Source organism: Ornithorhynchus anatinus, chromosome X2, assembly GCF_004115215.2.
Source record: "Ornithorhynchus anatinus isolate Pmale09 chromosome X2, mOrnAna1.pri.v4, whole genome shotgun sequence".
NCBI lineage: Eukaryota > Metazoa > Chordata > Mammalia > Monotremata > Ornithorhynchidae > Ornithorhynchus > Ornithorhynchus anatinus.
The window spans coordinates 23,110,143-23,128,854 of NC_041750.1; the positions used below are offsets into that span (position 1 = coordinate 23,110,143).

General features: G+C 44.0%; 1 protein-coding gene across 4 annotated transcripts in view; it reads left to right on the top strand.

Annotated features, from left to right (window-relative positions):
• The first annotated feature begins 354 nt into the window (after positions 1-354).
• Positions 355-18,712, top strand: part of PHACTR1 (phosphatase and actin regulator 1) — a 326,807-nt gene continuing 308,449 nt past the window's right edge. The window contains exons 1-3 of one of the 4 annotated variants that reach the window (XM_029053011.2): positions 355-590; positions 1,065-1,184; positions 2,922-3,055. In XM_029053011.2, coding sequence (XP_028908844.1) covers positions 2,980-3,055 — 76 coding nt within the window. In that variant the 5' untranslated portion in view covers positions 355-590; positions 1,065-1,184; positions 2,922-2,979. The other 3 variants (XM_029053012.2, XM_029053015.2, XM_029053013.2) reach the window with 3 other exon arrangements.

The window sequence follows — 18,712 nt, forward strand, 5'->3', positions numbered from 1 at the left end:
GAATCCAGTCCTCTGCTCTTAAAAATGTCAAGCATTCGATACCTCTCATTTCATCCGGGCCTGTCAGAGTGGGGGCTTAGTCCGTACTTGAGAAAACACCGAGCCCTAATCGGGATTTTCATCTAAGGGAAAAATGTCCTTGACCAGCTTGGTTGTTGGGGACCAGGGTGGTACCAAACTAGTGAATGAGTCAGTCTGATTGGCTGAGGGGGCCCAGAAGATGCCTTGGGCTAAAACAGCATGTGATCACCAGGAGAGGTGCTGGTGGAGGCTGAGTGGGTGTGGGTGAGAAGCTAGCACTGGTTGGAAAGCTTGAGCTGCTGCTGACAGTCTCTCTGGAGAGGATCCCAAAAAGCATTCTTCCCTCTTTTCAGAAGAGCGAACAGGCAAAATGTCCCTTCACTAGACACTGAACCTAGTTTGGAAATGAAAGGAAAGCGAGATCTTAAACGGGTGACTCGCTCCGAGAGGAATAAGTGCTCTGGATCCATAGAGCCCCTTCTTAATATTACACATATCTGTGATCATGCACGGCTACGATCAAGGATCTCAAAGCTCGTCCTGAGGGGGAGCACGCAGACTGAGCCGAGGTGCTTATCTGACTGGTATTTTTAAGGATGGAGAGCTTGTCCGAGTTGAATTTTTGGCTTGCGCTTGGACCAAGCTGTCGGATTGCAGGTTTAAAAAATAGATAGGGGAACTGAGGAGAAGGGAGCGGGTGCGCCCCGTATTTCATTCTATGAAAATAACCAGCAATTATAATTCCTCACCTTGTTTGGTGCTCAGAATAAAAGTGACACCGCACAACTACACCGAGCATCCGTCGTGATTAGGAAGTACTCCACACCTTGGAGAGCAGTGGAGACCTAAGAATAATTTGAAATGCAAATGAAATTGAGGGGGTAGCAGCGAGAACGTATAAAAGACAGTAAGACAAAACCTTTCAATTTTCTTAAATTAGCAGGCTAATGCGTTGGAGAGAGCAGCCTTGCTGAGCTCTGTATTGCGAGGTTACATCTCGTCAGAATATAAACCGGGCAAATCCATCACTTTTCTTTACTCAGGCTTTGGAATCGAGGTTGAAGTGAAAATTAGAAGCCGCTCGCTCGGGCTCCCAGGCTTGGATGTATTGCATGGCTTTAACTCATGCCACTCGGCGAGGTGGACAGAGGTCAGTGATCTCGGTGAGTACCTGCTAACTCCATCCCTCCTTCTCTGGATCTTTTCCACCCCCTTTGTTTCTTTTCAGGTCTTATCTACTGGGCAACCCTGGTTCGGTTGTCTAATTATACATTTCTGGGAGAGAGAGCGGGCTGCTTTTGAAAGCTCCTTCTTCAGTGACTGAATTGCAAGAGGGAGGAGAAGTCACTTGCGGCGCGAGATGATCCCAGCTAATCTGGGTATTAATGCTGGCTGTGGAATGCTTAATGTCTCTGAGAGAAAATGGTCTCACCCGCAGCCAGGAGGAGATAAAACAGGTGGTCACTGAACCGTCGCTCGACACGATTCTCATTACACCGGCTGCTAAGCCATTCGACATTCTTATTATTGTAATTGCGAGGCATACCGGGGGCTCAGAGCAGTAAAAGTAAATTATTAGACAAAATAAAACCCCTTCGTTCATCAGAATGATACTTGTCTGCATAAATGGAGAGGAGATCTGAGTGAAAAACGGATTCAGAGAGGGGCTCGATGTTGACGGAATTTTTCTCTGCCAAAGTTTGCTACCGAAAACCAATGATTTCTTCCTTCCGACTGAAGGGCAGAGAGGGACTGCTGTTAGCGTCATTTTCTGTTGCTAGGGTAACGTCTTCTGGCCATTTTTATCTGATAAAGGGAGTCCAGTTGATGTTATGCATTATTCATCATAGTTCCAATCAAACAATCAAAATTGTTTGCTTACACTGGGGATATTTAGTAGGATCAAAGAAGCCTTTGCTGAAACTACTCTAGCTTGCACTGCTGGCAACTAGCTCTTGATATTTTACTGTAAGTATATTTGCCGTCGGGGGTACTGTAGTGAAGTGTGGTGCTATTGGGTATTTAAAAGTTTTCTCTCGTCAGGATTGTTTTTCTAAATTGGAATTTCACTGTTACCGAAGGAAACCGCCTGGATCCTTCTTCTGAGCAGTGCTTTAATGAATTTGTCCTATTAATGTCACCCGAAAGGTATGGCTGGAATTGAAAGCCCCTCTTCCTCCCATTCATGCAAGCCGAAAAGGAATGCCTACAGACGCTTGAGAGGACAGCCGACCGGCTCAGTTTTTCTTTTAATGAAGTTGACTGCTTGCTGATAGTTCAGAATGCTGCTATTAAGCAGGGAGGCCCAAATTTTTAAATCCATTATGTGACTGGTGCCCATTCATTCTACGTGTGGTTCTGCCAGCCGACTCTCCTATGCTTTTTTAAAAGGGTGCTGCAAGGGAGAGCAGGAAAGGACAGAATGAAAGAGCACTTGTTGGGAACGAACGTGTCAGCGTGTATCGTGAAACCAGTGCGGTAGAAGCCAGTAATCTCCAATTCCCAGTCAATGGGGATTGCTTCAGGAGAATACTAAATTGAAAGACTCAGTGGCAGATCAATGCGGAGAACAGCTGACATTATTTTAATGATGCTGATCAGCAGTCGATCGTTGTAAAAAAAACCGGCGGGCTGTGTATTTTCTAACACATCTTCCAGTCATTCCGTAAACAAAAAAGACAGCTAGGATGTTTATTTTGGGTACAGCTCGCGCCTCTCTTGTCAGCATACCGAATGTTCTTTGCTAAATATTTCACTTCCTAATGAAAGGGCAATGCTACACTTGACATACGTGCCCTAAAAACAGGGGCTTGGGATGGAGGCCCATCCTTCGAAAGGATTTGACACCTGCTTTCTTGTTTCCATCGCGGGTAGTTTCAAATTCTCTATTTTTTTTCTAGGAACTCGACTGATCATTTTCTTTCAAAAGAGAGAAGTGTTGAATTTGTAACATCAAGGATGGATTATCCAAAGATGGATTACTTTCTGGATGTTGAGTCTGCTCACAGACTGTTTTACAGTCAAGGAGCTCAAGGTAATAATATTCGAGGGGGAATGATGGGAAAATCACTAGTTATGTGCGTTTTCACTGCTACTAGTGCTCTAACCCGAGGTCAAAAGTAGGACTACAAATACTTCAGATCTCCACCAAAGTACAGGTTAAATAGCCTTGGGCAGTAGTTCGGAAAGAGTGAATTTTGGCTTGAGGGATTTGGTGGACCGTTGAAACTGGCTCCAGCCCAGGCTCCAGTGGAAATTCGTGTCACAAAACGGAAAGACCTTAAAATGTTGCGCTGAGCTACCCCTTCCAGGATCCCTCCCAGTTGATCAAGACACCAGGAAAAGATGATAACCCATCCAGAGTGGAATGTGTCTGCACAAAATCTGGGACCCAAGTAGTTAACCTGGGTAACTAGATGGTCTTTCTTTTCCTACTTCCATTGATTTCAGGTTAATTTAGCCTCACAAAGAGCCAGGGGGACTAACAGTTCCCATCAGGAGGGAGTAACCGATGCACCTCTTAATGGCAGGCAGATGGACTGAGAAATGTTAGGGAGTGGGTACTATTCTTCACCCCTTTGCCGGGTTAGGAGTTTGCGTGTTTGCCCACCCGTAAAATGAGAGACGTATCGTCACTAGTAACTGTATATGAAGTGCCGTGAGCTGAAATTCTTCCAAAAGCATATGCCTATCTCCGAGGACATCAAAGCCTTTCATATGAACTGAAAGGCCGGAACCATGTCCACTGTACATTCTGTACCTTGTTCGGTGGACTGAAGCAAGACGGTCTTGTGCAAGAATGTGAGACTGGGAATCTAAACCTGATTCTAATCCTAGCTCTGCTTTTGACCTATCATGGGACTCTGGACAAATTGCCTGCTGTGTTCCCACAGATTCCTCATCCCAAGTCATTCCACCTTACAGGAATGTTGTGAGATTTTAAGAACGCAGTGGCCGGAAATAAAAATAATGGTGGTGTTCGTTTAGCACTTTCTATGTGTCGAGTACTGTGTTAAATTCTGGGAAGATCAACGGATTAGATACAGTCCCTTTCCCTCATCAGGCTTAAAGTCTATGAGACAAGAATGGGTTTTTGACGTCCATTTTACAGATGGAGAATCTGAAGCAGAGAAGTTAAATAATAATGTTGCTATTTAAGCGCTTACTATGTGCAGAGCACTGTTCTATGCGCTGCGGTAGATATAGGGTAATCAGGTTGTCCCACGTGAGGCTCACAGTTAATCCCCATTTTACAGATGAGGTCACTGAGGCACAGAGAAGTGAAGTGACCTGCCCACAGTCACACAGCTGACAAGTGGCAGAGTCAGGATTCGAACCCATGACCTCTGACTCCCAAGCCCGGGCTCTTTCCACTGAGCCACGCTGCTTCTCTAGTTAAATGACCTGCCCGGGTTTACACAGAAGGCAAGTGGCAGAGCTGGGATTAGAACCTAGGCCCTCTGATTCCCGGGTCCGTGCTCTTTCAACTAGGTCACACGCGAAAGAAGACAAGCTCTATATGTTCAAGGTTCGTCACGATTGCGCATTTCAGGTCATTTGATTTGATGCCCCTTGTGAAGGGGCAGCAGAAAGACAGGCTTTCTTATGCCACTTCCCGTGGGTTGCTTTCTGGTTCTGCCCTCTGTTCCTGGTGAGGTGGAGACTACGTCACTTAAACCCAGAAGAATTATATGCCCCCTCTGAGGACTTCTCTCCATTAGAACGGGGGGAAGCAATGAAATAAGGGGGAATTCTGTGGTGGTGGAAACCTAGTGACCCTAGGTTTTCCAGCTTTACAAAATGGAGTATTAAAATGGTTTACAAGCTTTTCCCAGGTCTGAGCCACCAAGAGAATGTAGGATTCTTTGCCCTGGTTTCTTCCTCGACTTGGAAACCTGCTGCTTCTCTGACCCTGGGAGGAAAGGTACTCTCTGAGCAGTGAAAAGCCAATCTAGAGGTTTATCAGAAGCTTCTCCTCTTCCTTAATAATTGTGGCATTTGTTAAGCGCTTACTACACACACTGTACTAAGCGCTGGGGGAGATACACGATAATTAGGTCCCTCATGAGGCTGCCAGTCTGAGAGCGGCAGAAAAGGTATTGAATTCTCATTTTGCAGATGAGGGAACTAAGGCCCAGAGAAGCTACGTTACTTGCTCAGGTCACACAGCAGGTACACGGTGGAGCCCGAGATTAGAACCCAGTTCCTCTGCCTCCCAGGCCCATGCTCTTTCCACTAAGTCATGCTGCTTCTCCTTCCTATCATTGTTCTGAAGTAGGCTCTTCTGATCTCTCTTTCATCATCAACCATCATCAGTGGTATTTCCTGAGTACTCACTATGAGCAGAGCACTATACTAAGCAGTTGCGAGAGTACGGTACAACAGATTTGCCGGACACGTTCCCGGCCCTCAACGAGTTTACAGTCTAGATGTTGTGCTCTCTCCTCTGAAAAGTTGAGAAGCCCCTCCCTCGAGGTGCTATTTCTCTACTCCAAAGTTCAAATGAAGCTCCTCTTCTCTGCAGCTGCATGGTGGCACACTCTGTCCACTCAGGGGAGCCGAAAGGTAAATGGAAAAGAGCGGCCAGGCGCTACTATGATGCGGAGGTTATGTTGCTTCCAGTGCCTCTGAGAGCCTAGGGGACGAGAGCCAGGGAGATTCGGAAACAGTCGCCTGACTGCCGAAGGGTCAGCTCAGCTGGGCCAAGACATCTGAGGGAGAAAACAACCTGATGGGAAGGAGGGATCTGTTAAGCAGGCAGAGCGGAGCTGATGGCCGGCGACCAAAGTTGACTGTGGGAAGATTTCCAAATGAAACTTCTTCCAGCCCAATCTGTCGGCGTGGAGGGTTGGGTTTATTCAGGACTTTTCCGGCATGAGCAGGAAGGAGTGGGAGGCTCTGAGGAGCTGCAGTAAGGGTAGAGATGGGTAGCAGATGGGGGTGTGGGGGTGGGGGAAACCTTCTGGATGCCACCAGCCACCAGTGACCCTGGCTTTGTCCTCCAGATCTGCAGCTACTGAAAATGATTTTTCCGAGTGAGGTGGCTGTGGCACGCAAACCTGCATTTTGTCTGACGCCATTAGAATAATCCTTTTCTCTATGGTTCGGATCAAACTGTGAAAAAAAAAAACCACAAGAAAACCCATTGTTTTGGCAAAAGCCTGTTTTCACACACCGCTAAAAAGCAAGACTAGCAGGGAAAGAGTTAATCTTCTTTAATAATAATAATGTTGGCATTTGTTAAGCGCTTACTATGTGCAGAGCACTGTTCTAAGCGCTGGGGTAGACATAGGGGAATCAGGTTGTCCCACATGGGGCTTACAGTCTTAATCCCCATTTTACAGATGAGGTAACTGAGGCACAGAGAAGTGAAGTGACTTGCCCACAGTCCCACAGCTGACGAGTGGCAGAGCTGGGATTCGAACTCATGACCTCTGACTCCAAAGCCCATGCTCTTTCCACTGAGCCACGCTGCTTGGCAATCTAACTTCTGCTCTATTGTTTTGGACAGTCTCCAGCCCCTCTAGACTGTAAGGTCATTGTGGGCAGGGAATGTGTCTGTTTATTGTTATCTGTACTCTCCCAAGTGCTTAGTACAGTGCTCTGCACAGAGTAAGTGCTCAATAAATACGAATGAATGAATGGTTGAACATTCCCCCTGGAATTGATGGAAAGGAATTTTCTGGGCTATGTCACTCTTTTCTTTCAGATAATATTAGTTTAAGGGGTGTCTAGATCAGCTTTTTTTTTCTTTTCTCTCTCTCTCTCATACACACACATATGCCCTCTCTCTCTTGGAAATGCATCATTGAGCACCTCGTGCTGATTGCACCCCCCCCCCCCCCGTGTGCCAAATTCTACTTCACACAGATGCAACCTGAATCCTTTCTCTTCCATTCCTATTTTTCCCTGAAGGTCAGTAGACCAGAGCAAGTTGCCATAAATTGAACCGAGTAGTCCCTCAGTGGATCAGTTTAGCTGAGTTGAGACCAGAAATGATATAGCAAAGAGGGGGACAAAAAGCCATCCATTCGGTGTGTGTGAAAGATTCTTTGAGAATTCCCAAGGCTTGGGACAACTCTCTGCTTCACCAAATAAAATGGCTTACTATTTGCTTCCAGCTTCATTTTGAATGGATTTGGCATTCTCTAGGGCTCGGATGGAGAGACTGAGAAAAGGAATCATGGGGAAAAGAGGGAGAGTCTGAGCCTTCTAATTTAGCCTCATCAAAGTAAGCTTGTTCCTGTGCCAGTCTCACCAAGAATCGGTCTGTGGCAAGTCACGGGAAGTCCTCACAAAGCTGAGAGTAGTTCTGTGAGGACGATTCCTCAGAGATTTGGGGGACTGTATATGCCGATGATTTTGGCAGTCTGAGTTTCGAGGGGCTTTTAGCTTCCCCCTTTTTTCAGGATCTGGGGTTTGAAATTAAAGTCGTTACCTCTCGTAAAATACCACCTCTGTCAAAAACCTTCGCCAGTTAACTCCCAAAACCAGAGTCGCAGCACTGCCCAGTAACCTCTCCCATTTATGTATGTATTTATAATAATTGTGATAGTTAAGAGCTTACTATGTACCAAGCACTGTACTGAGTGCTCTGGTAGATAGAAGAAAATCAGGTCAGGAACAGTCCTTGTCCCCTATGGAACTCACATTTTAAGTATGAGGAACAGGTGTTTGAATCCCATTTTAAAGATGAGAAAACGGAGGCACAGGGACATGAAGTGACTTGCCCACGTCATCAAGCAGGATTAAAACTCAGGCCCTCTGACTCACACAGGTCCATCAGCTTTCCACTAACCCACGGTGCTTTCTCCTCCTTCCCTCAGCACTTTTGTACGTAATAATAATGATGATATTTAGTAAGCACTTACTATGTGCCAGGCACTGTACTAAGCACTGTCCATTTGTAAATACGTTTATGTCTGCGTCCCCCATTAGAACGTAAGCTCTTGGGAGGCAGGGACTCGGCCACTTTATTTTATACCTCTGCAGCACCTAACACAAGGCCTTGAGCCCAGATGGGGCTCAATAAATATCTTGGCTAGTATTAGTAGGAAACGGAAATAGTGAATATAATGGAATTCTAAACAAAGAGTATGGTGATGGTTATTTATTAAGCCTTTACGAGGTGCCAAGCACTGTGACAAACAGTAGGGTGGTGTGCACATATTAAGGATTCACTAAGTACCACTGATTGTATTAAGTGTTGGATAAATGCAAGATAATCAGATCAGTTAGGAGTCCTGCCCAACGTGGGACTCGCAGTCTAAAAAGGAGGGAGACTAGGTACTTTATCCTCTTTGGCTAATGAGGAAACTGAGGCCAGAGAAGTGAAACAGCCCAAGGCCACACAGAAGGCAAGTTAAGAAAGCTGGGAATGGAACCACCCTTGTTCTATGCCACTTTGACCGCCTCTGTGCTTTTCTCAGTCTGCCACTGCATTTTCAATTAACATGCAAAAATAACTAAAAACCAAAGTCTCTCTCTGGAGACTGGACTTTAGATTGGGAATTCCAACCCCTGATTTTTTGGTCCCGTTTAGAGAGCACCAGTTTCTCAGGAACTGTAGCCCAAATCGCGATTTTCTGCTCTCATCCAATTTGTCTTGTTCAGCAATAAAAATGAAGTTTTTGACAGCTGACGAATGTCGTAGTTAATAGCCATCACGGAATATCTTAAAACTGCTTGGAGAAACAGTGACAGTAATCACAAGGCATCACCCAGGGGACCTGTCAAAATTAACTTATTTGATGGAGGTGAATCATTCGCTTCAGGTTGAAGTCGTACTGAAAACCTCAGAGATTCCTTAAAATGTCCTCTTGGGGCTGGAAAGGAGTTTCCCAACCAAAGTGGCCAAAGGCTGGAATTTCATCTGTATCCCTGAGGAGAGAGATAAATGCTTGAACTTGATATTGCTGTCCCTCCCCTGGGAAGTGGATAATTTTGGGAAGTTCCAGAGGGGGAAAAACCCCTGAAAATTAAAAAAATTGCAAAATAACATCGAAAGTAACCAAGATTATTGGAGTTCCAAAGAGTAAGTTAGGGGTTGACATTAAAACATTCTCATCCTGAGGGCCAAATGTTTTTGATTTCCAATGGGAAAATGCTATTTTGCTTCAGGACTGAGTAAAGTTAAAAACCCCTCTGTTGGGATTTTTTGTTTGTTGTTTTTTTAAAATTAGGACAGATTCTCTTTTGACTAAGATGGTTTCTAGTGTGGTCCGGCCCCAAGGAAAAGTCAGGAAATGTATGGTTTTTTTAAGGAAGCAGATGAAGGCTTCGTTGGATTTAGAGGTTATAGTGCCTCCAAGGACAGCTGGCCCTTTAATGGAATAATAATGATGATTATTATTATTACGATACTTGTGAAGTGTTTACTGTGTACCAAGCACTGTTCTAAGCATTGGGGTAGATTTTAGTCAAACAAGTTAGACACAGTCCCCGTCCCACATGAGGCTCACTCTCTTAATCCCCATTTAACAGATGAGGTAACTGAGGCCCAGAGAAGTGAAGTGATTTACCCAAGGTCACACAGCAGATAAAACGGGGATAAACTGGGATTAGAACTCAGGTCCTTCTGACTCTCAAGCCCGTGCTCAATCCACTAAGCCACGTTGCTTCTCCTGGTGGAAAGGCTTGCACCACTATATACACTTTGTTAGAGTGTAAACTTTCTGTTGGCAGGAAGCGCATCACCTTATTTTGTACTTCTGAAGCGCCCAGTACACTGCCCTGCACCAAATGGGCAATCAAGAGATGGTACCACTACTATTACCATTCCTCTTCCAAACATCGCTGGAGCTATATTCAATGCGTAGCGGCAATTAGAGGGGATTAAGATGAGAGTGGCAGAGGAGGCTATAGAGGAATCTATTACTCAGTGATGAAAGTGGTAATGCTTCTTCCAGATGCAATTGAATGAATTATGGGGAAGCTAAAAGCCATTCTGAATTTCTTCACATCGTCCTCGGATGGTGCATTGTTTCACTGCACCCTCCAGGGCTGAATTCTACCTGGACTTTCGTTTTCTTTCTTTAACGGTATCCGTTAAGCGCTTACTGCGTAACTACCTAACTGAACTAAGTGCCGGGGTACATAGGTGCTAATCGGGTTGGACACAGTCCATGTCTTCATCCCCATTTTACAGATGAGGTAATTGCGGCACAGAGAAATTTAGTGACTTGCCCAAGGTCACACGACAGATGAGTGGCGGAGCCGGGATTAGAAACCGGGTCCTTCCAACTCTCAGGCCAGTACTTTCCCGGGGGTTGTGGAGCATTTTACCTAGATTCTGAGCTTCAGCTTGGATGTGCATATATCTGAACCTGCTGCCTCTGGACCTCTTCTGGTCCTAGATGTGAGCCAAAGTATTAAAATACGCCCAGGGAACTTGGAGATTGCGTGGCCTAGTGGAAAGAGCACAGGCCTGGGAGTCAGACAAGCTGAGTTCCAATCTCGGCCCTGCCGCTTGCCTGCCGTGTGACCTAGAGCAAATCATTTAACGTGGGGGTTGGGGGACTTAAATATCTATACTCCCTCCCTTTTAGACTGTGAGCCTCATGTTGGAAAGGGACTGTGTTTGTTCTGAATACCTAGTTACGTACATCTGCTTTTTGTGCAATACTTCACACCTAGTAAATGTTAAATACCATAAAAAGCCTCTGTGCCTCAGTTTCCTCAATTGTAAGATAGGGGTCAAGTACCTGTTCTCCTCCTCCTGAGGCTGGGAGCCCCATGAGGAACAGGGACTGTATCCAACTTAATTAACTGGTACCTACCTCAGTGCTTAGGGCAGTGTTTGACATATAGTAAGCATTTAAATAATACCATGAGAAAGAAAGCCACAGAAAACTCTATTATCAGTGTTCTTTCATTAGCCAGAAGCCCAAACTGCGGATACTTCTCAAGAATGACGCATCCCTCTAGTTACAGCCTTCCCAGTCCCAACACCACTTGCCTTAGAGCCCTTCTCACTTTCCTTATTGATCCACTTTTCGCAAGGCCGCTTTGGAAGTACCATCTTCCAGCAGATATCAGTGAGAGGGTCTCAGACCTTTCAGGCTTTTGAGTTGGTCTTGTGCCCCGCAACAGTCGACTAGTCCGGTAAAAACATCTCTCCTCTTCACTTTATCCAGCCCATACTGTTCTGTGCAATTCTCCCAGGAAACAGGTTAATTATCTAGTCTACCCTCTGAGCAGCGTGGCTCCGTGGAAGGAGACGGGGCTTGAGAGTCAGAGGTCATGGGTTCTAATCCCGGCTCCGCCATTTGTCAACTGTGTGACTTTGGACAAGTCACTTAACTTCTCTGTGTCTCGGTTACCTCATCTGTAAAATGGGGATTAAGATTGTGAGCCCCCATGTGGGACAACCCGATAACCTTGTACCACCCCGCCCCAGTGCTTAGAGCAGTGCTTGGCACATAGTAAGTGCTTACCGAATGCCATCATCACTATTATTTTTATTATTCCCACTCCTTTTTAGCTAGTACACTTCACACCCAATCTCTTCAAGCCTGGGTTTAAAATAAAAGGCAGTGTGTATAGTAGAGAGCAAATAAGGAGGGATCTAGGAAATGTCTAGGTGACAAAATAATATATCTATTTAGCACTTACTAATGCTAAGCACTGTGCTAAGCCTGGAGGTTATAGGATAATCAGATCAAACGTGATGATATTAATCAAGGATATTTAATAAGTGCTTACTGTGTGCAGAGCACTGTATAGTGTGCTTGGGAGAGTCTGAGCTCACCCAATCCATTATTAGCTACTTTCACAAAACTCAAACTCCAGAAAAAGAAATACTCAGACGTAATATATTTTATTGCTGACCAAATCACGGAGGTGTTTTACCCCACCATTTACCTAAATAAAGCTGAATTTTTCCAGCACTGGGTTTTTAGACGAAGACGACATCTGTTTCCCGTGACTCAGAGTGCTGGAGGGGGGAAAACAACCGAAACGGAGAAAACGTCACTGGATGCATTTAGTTGTGTCCCAATCAGTTAATAAGCAGCTATTCTAAAGGTAAACAAGAAAATGGATCAGAAAGTGGCCCACACAGTCATCACCAGCCATAACCCAATTAACGTAAACAATTCACAGGTGCTCCAGAGAGAATTCCCACTCATCGTTTGCTCAAACAAATCTGTTTTCTGAGGAACTCATCGGGACCATCCTCTGTGAGAGAGTTGGCAGGCCTGATGGAGAGGAGCCCAGTTTACCAAGAACTGCTCCTGACTGTGGAGGCAGGAAAGCAATATCCGGGACTTACTATTAATGGAAGATGCTGTTTGTCAGGATTTTCTGAATGTTGCCAAATAATGCAGCTTAGAACACACAAATACAATGAACAATTTGTTGGCATTTCACTGGACTTTTGAAATTAATTAGGCTTGAACAGATATGTGCTCATTCGAATGGGTTATTTTAATTTTTTCATTATTTTTTTTAACTCCTTTGAGGAAAAAGCACTTCCACGCGACTAAACCTGGTTTCCAAACTTTCCCATAAAATTATCCAAAACTTTCTCACATCCCAGGATCGTGCTGGCTCATTCTCGTCCAACTCTAAATCCCATTTGGCCTCACTGAAGTGGAAATACTGTTTCAGACATTTGCTTTTTGAGAAAGTAGCTGCCTCTTGGCTAAAACTAAACACAAACACATCGTGAGGTCCACTTTACTGAGGACATTCAAGATGTCCAATCTTCTGGTGAACTGTCACTTTACCAGAAATTGACTTTCAATATAATTTATTTGAACTGGGATAGGTCCGGATATCAGCTGGGAAGGAAAATACAGTGACTTGAGAAATTACACTTTGAATCATTCAGTCGTATTTATTGAGCGCTTACTGTGTGCAGAGCACTGTACTAAGCGCTTGGAAAGTACAAAGTCGATTGCTGTTCCTCCTTTCAAAGAGTTGTCTAAACATATTTCTTGGGAGTTGGGTGATCTGACTCATGATTTTACTTTAATTTTGAATCCACACTGCATGTAATTGTAGTATTTAAGTGCTTATTATATTGCCAAGCACAGTACTAAGCTCTGGAACATATGCAGGATAATCGGGTCAGACACAGTCCTTGGCCCAAATGGAGGTCACGGTCTAAGAGAGAGGATATTGAATCCCCATTTGACAGACGGGGTAACTGAGGCACAGAAAAGTCAAGCGACTTGCCCGAGGTCATGCAGCAGGTCATGTAGAGCTGTGATTGGTCCTCTGATGTTCAGGCCTGTGCTCTATCCACTATCAATCAGTCAACCATACTGAGCGCTTACTATGTACAGAGCACTGTACTAAGCACTTGTGAGAGTACGATGCAACAAAATTAGCATTAAAATCAACAGAACGAACTAGGCCGAGCTGTGGCGCCTGGGTGGGGAATTATTTTTTAACTAAGGGTTCCATATGCATAGGTACGTTCACATGTGATTGGGCCTGTAAATTCCACAGTTTTAAGGGATCAACATTTCATAGAGTTGAAAATGGTGGGAAGACACGATATATAGTTGAAGCACGATTTTCAAGTCAATTTAGGGTTGCTTCTATTAAGAAGGTGCATGTCAAAATTTAAATAATCCTACAACATACTGGGGAATATTTCCATGTCTTCGTAAATATGTTCAAGTGCTAAATAGTGGTGTTGCCCATGATTCCCTTTGGAAAATAGTAGGGAGAGGCCCTTTGCCATGGAAAGAAGAGGAGATCTCTCCTGTGTTGGGTAGGTGGAGGCAGAATAATCTGGTAGCTCCAGCATTGAATTTGGAGTTGAAAGATGGAGAAATTAAGGCTGACTCACTTTGGAACCTGGACCGAAGCCCTGACCAACTCAAGATTTCAAAATGTGGATTATGGAAAAAATAATACTAGTTCAGCTCTAATCCATGGAGACATTGTGTTGCCTGAAAAGTTAATCGATCAAAATTTGTGAAGAAAAATATTATACGGACTTCTCAGGAAAAAGTATAAATTTAAATAATTACAATAGCAATAATAGTGAACAGATCTAAAAACTACACTAAGAATTGCATAAACATTTTAGCCCCTACAATTATTTTCTCTCTGTGAACTTAGGCTGCTCTATTGCATTAATTTTTGTCTTTTCTCTAATAGCATTTAGGATGTTCTTTATATGTGAACAAACCCATGTGAAATCAGCCCAATTGCTCCTGAAGGACAATATTTGTCACTGTGTTTACGAGATGCTTTCTTGACAAGTCGATACTCCGGCGGTGTAGAACTGGGGTTTGTAGTGCATTTGAAATGTTTATATAAGCTAAGTACTGGAAATTACCCACAATATTTCAACAACTGGCCTATTTTTATAAACATCCAAATTATCTGGCAAGGCAGGCTCAAGAAAACTAGAAAAAAGGCATCTTTGTATGGTCTGATCAGTTTACAGAATCCTGTGCTGAACCAGGAGGAACAAAAAAGATTCAACGTGTACTGGTTAAAAATAGATCGTATTTTGTTTCTGGGAGATCTTCTATTACACTTAGTTGATTCTGCACTGTTTGGCAATTAGATCCGCTAGGTGACATGCGAAAAGAGAAGCTGCTTGACATGGCATAACTTAATCTCCGGGTCAGATAAGCAAGGCAGGGATCAAAACATCAAAACTGGAGTGGGTTTTCCAAACCTAACCCTGCATCTTATATCGTCTCTAAAATGTGTGTGTGTGTAAGTGGAATGGCATTTGTTAAGCATTTACTATGTGCCAAGCTCTGTACAACAAAATAATCAGGTTGGGCACGGTCCCCCTCTCTCACTGGGCTCAGAGTCTAGAGGAGGGAGAGCAGGTATTTCATCCTTATTTTATAGAGGAGGAAACTGAGATCCAGGCAAGTTAAGTGACTTGTCCCAGGTCACACACAACAGGCAAGTGGCAGAACTGGGATTTGAAACCAGTTCCTCTGACTCTCGGGCCCATGCTTTTTCCAAGTACTAATGCTGCTTTACATATACAGTTATACCAACAGAAATACGCAGAATGACCTGAGTGGCCCGGCCTCTCTCCCTCTCCTACTTTTAATAATAATGTTGGTATTTGTTAAGCGCTTACTATGTGCAGAGCACTGTTCTAAGCGCTGGGGGATACAAGGTGATCAGGTTGTCCCACGTGGGGCTCACAGTTTTCATCCCCATTTTACAGATGAGGTCACTGAGGCACAGAGAAGTTACGTGACTTACCCAAAGTCACACAGCTGGCAAACGGCGGAGCTGGGATTCGAATCCATGAACTCTGACCTCCAAGCCCGGGCTCTTTCCACTGTGCCCCACTGCTTCTCTCTTTTGCTCTTCTGCCTGTCACTCTCCCCATTAGCGCTCCTTTCCCTGCTCCCTCCGCAGCTAGACAGACACCTCGGAGTCTGGTTCTGCCTCTGTTCTCTTTGACGGTCATCCTGACGACTCCCCAGACTCCTGCCTCTACAGTTTCTCCCTCCTCTTCTTCCCCACTGCTCTTCCTCCACCATTCTGCTTCCATTCCAGTTCCCCCTTTTAAAAAAAAATGGCATTTGTTAAGCGCTTACTACATGCCAGGCACTGTTCTGAGCTCTAGGATACATACAAGACAATCAGGTTGGGCACAATCCATGTCCCACATGGGGCTCACAGTCTTAATCCCCATTTTACAGATGAGGTCACTGAGGCCCAGAAAAGTTAAGTGACTTGCCCAAGGTCACAAAAGCAGGTAAGTGGCAGAGCTAGGATTAAAATCCAGGTCCTTCTGACTCCCAGGCCTGGGCTCTATCCTCGAGGCCATGTCGCTTCCAGTTCTCCCTGCCAGTTGGTGCCCTGCAACTTCCTCTGAGTCAGTTCAGACCTCTTGGAGGCGGTGACCTGAAGGCAAATAAATTCTACTCAGAATAATGTTATATATTTATTTATGCAAATATATATGTTTATAAGCTCCTTGTGTACAGGAAACATGTCTCGTACTTTGGCTGAGCGTCTCAGTCCAGTGCATTGTGCTTGATAAACACCGTTACTGTTATTAACAATTTTAGCCATGTTTATCCATTACACCTCTAGACCGTACGTTTGTTCTCTGACCTGCAAGCTTACTATGGGCAGGGAATATCTCTGCTAATTTTGTTGTATTGTATTCTCCCAAGCGTACAGTACAGTGTTCTGCACAAAGAAAGCACTCAGTAAAAACCATTGATTAAAAATAATGGTATTTCTTAAGGGCTAATCTTGGGCAGAACACTATGTTAAACACTTGGGAGAGTATAATACAGCTGGTAGACATTATCCCTGCAGTCAAAGAGCTTACAGTGGAAAATAAACGTGCAGTACATAAAGGTAGTATGTGGTACATAGGAAATGATCGGGGAGAGCCTGGGGGAAAAAAGAAAAATTTTGCTATGCCAATCAGTCAAGCAAGCGAGCAATCAGTGGTATTTATTGAGTACTTACTGTGTGAAGGCCAGTTATGCTTGGGAGAACACAATACGAAAAAATTGGTAGACCCGAGCTCTGCCCTCAAGGAGCTTATAGTCTAATAATAATAATGATAATGTTGGTATCTGTTAAGCGCTTACTATATGCAGAGCACTGTTCTAAGTGCTGGGATAGATACAGGATACAGATACAGGATAATCAGGTTGTCCCACATGAGGCTCCCAGTTAATCCCCATTTTACAGATGAGAGAACTGAGGCACAGAGAAGTTAAGTGACTTGCCCACAGTCACACAGCTAAGTGGCAGAGGCGGGATTGGAACACATACCTCTGGCTCCCAAGCCCGGCCTCTTTCCACTGAGCCACGCTGCTTCTCTAGTCTAGTGTAGTCTAGTCTAGTCTAGTGGGGGGGGGCTATAAAGCGCCCAATATTAAAATTTCAAGGGCAAGAAGCAGGGCTAAATCCAAGGTGAATGAACTGTCAGGGCTTTATTGCATATAGTCTGATCATGGCAATATGGCAGACAGATGGTGCATTAGAGAAAATAGAATTACAAACAAATCCTGAATCTGAAATGAATGCTCTACTTTTGTCCCCTCAGTCTCTGAGGTATTTTTCTCTCCCTGCATCTTCTTTTGACTGTTTTAAAACTGTATCTTGCTGGTGCATTATATATTTTATTACACGTTGAGAAGTCGACCAGTTGAATTTCAAGACTGAATTCTCTAGCATTTGAGAGAATGAGAATAGGCAGTGTGCCTCGCCTGTTTATTTGTGTTTGCTACAAATGATATGTTACCTAATAAGGGACTATCTGAGCCCTTCCATTTCAAAACTGAACCCATGGACATTTTATAATGATTTTAGTGGTAATAAGAAGAAGGGTGAGGACAGAGACTCCCATGAGGAACCCTACCGTTGGCCCAGTGCGATGTATGTATCTGTCGCTTGTATTTTCCGAAATGCCTTTGCATCAGTTATCTATCTTCCCGACATTTCTTTGTGAGGCAAGAGAAAGGCATTCTCCCCATTATACAGACAAGAAAACTGAGATATAAAGAGACTCTCTAGGTTCTCTAGGTTCACTCAGGGAAATGGGACTAAAGATGAAAACTCCTCCAGCCTAGCCCAGAAGCAATCTTTCCATGAGATCACCTTGCCTCAAGGCTACCCAATAATGATGATCTTAATAACAACTGTTGTTGTGGTATTTTTTAAGCACTTACTCTATGCCAACCTGTGTAGTCAGAACTGGGGTAGATACAATAAGATCAGACAAAGTCCCTCGCTGACATAGAGTAGGTAAATATAAATAGATTGATTTTAACAATTTAAAAAAATCAAAGGGGGGGGAAAGCTTTGTTTTTCAAGAGAGATTATTTTGGAATGGTTTCATCAGTATACTTACAAAACAATGTTCCTTTCTATTAGAAAATTTTCTAACTGATCAGTGACAAGTGAAATGGGAAGATAAATATAGATAAATGCCTAAATCTATCAGGAGGAATGCTGATAAAAGATTTTAGCAAACCGGGTGTCTGAATTCTAAGCTACCTCCTGTTGCAATTTTGTACTTATATACACTATTACCTAAACACTAACTCATGTTCTTATCTCCATTTCCTTCTTCCTCCTAGCTTTCAATTTATTTTAATGTGCATCTTCCCCACTAGATTGTAATCTCCTTGAGGACAAGGATCACATCCCTGCATTCCATTTTACTTGCCCAAGGGCTTAGAACAGTGCACTGCACCATAACGAGTTCTCAATACATACTATGGATTCATTATTCCTGAATATCCCCAAATCCAAGATAGCCCTCCCCACCTAGTTAGAAGAGAGGTGTTGTGAAATTAAGCCCTATTTAGGTGCAATTCAAGGCCAAGTGAATTAAGGAAAAATTTGAGCTTGATAGGATTTTGACAGACCTACCTTTATGTCCCTCCTGAGGGCCTCCATTCTGTCACCATCTCCCTCCCTGACTGCTGCTATTTGTGGTATTTAACTGCTTACTATATGCCCGGCACTACTAGAAACAGTGGGGAAGATGCAATACGATCAAACGAGAAAGAGTCCCTGTTCCACATTGGGTTCATAGTCTAAGGGGGAGCGAGAGCAAGTATTTAATCCCCATTTTACAGATAAGGCAAGTGGCGGAGTGTGGATTAGAACCCAGGTCTCCTGATTCCCTGACCTGATTGCTTCTCCCTGGTGACTGCTCCGATTATTTTTGTCAGAAAAATAGAAACCATTAGGAAGTTCCATTCTTCCCACTGTCTTA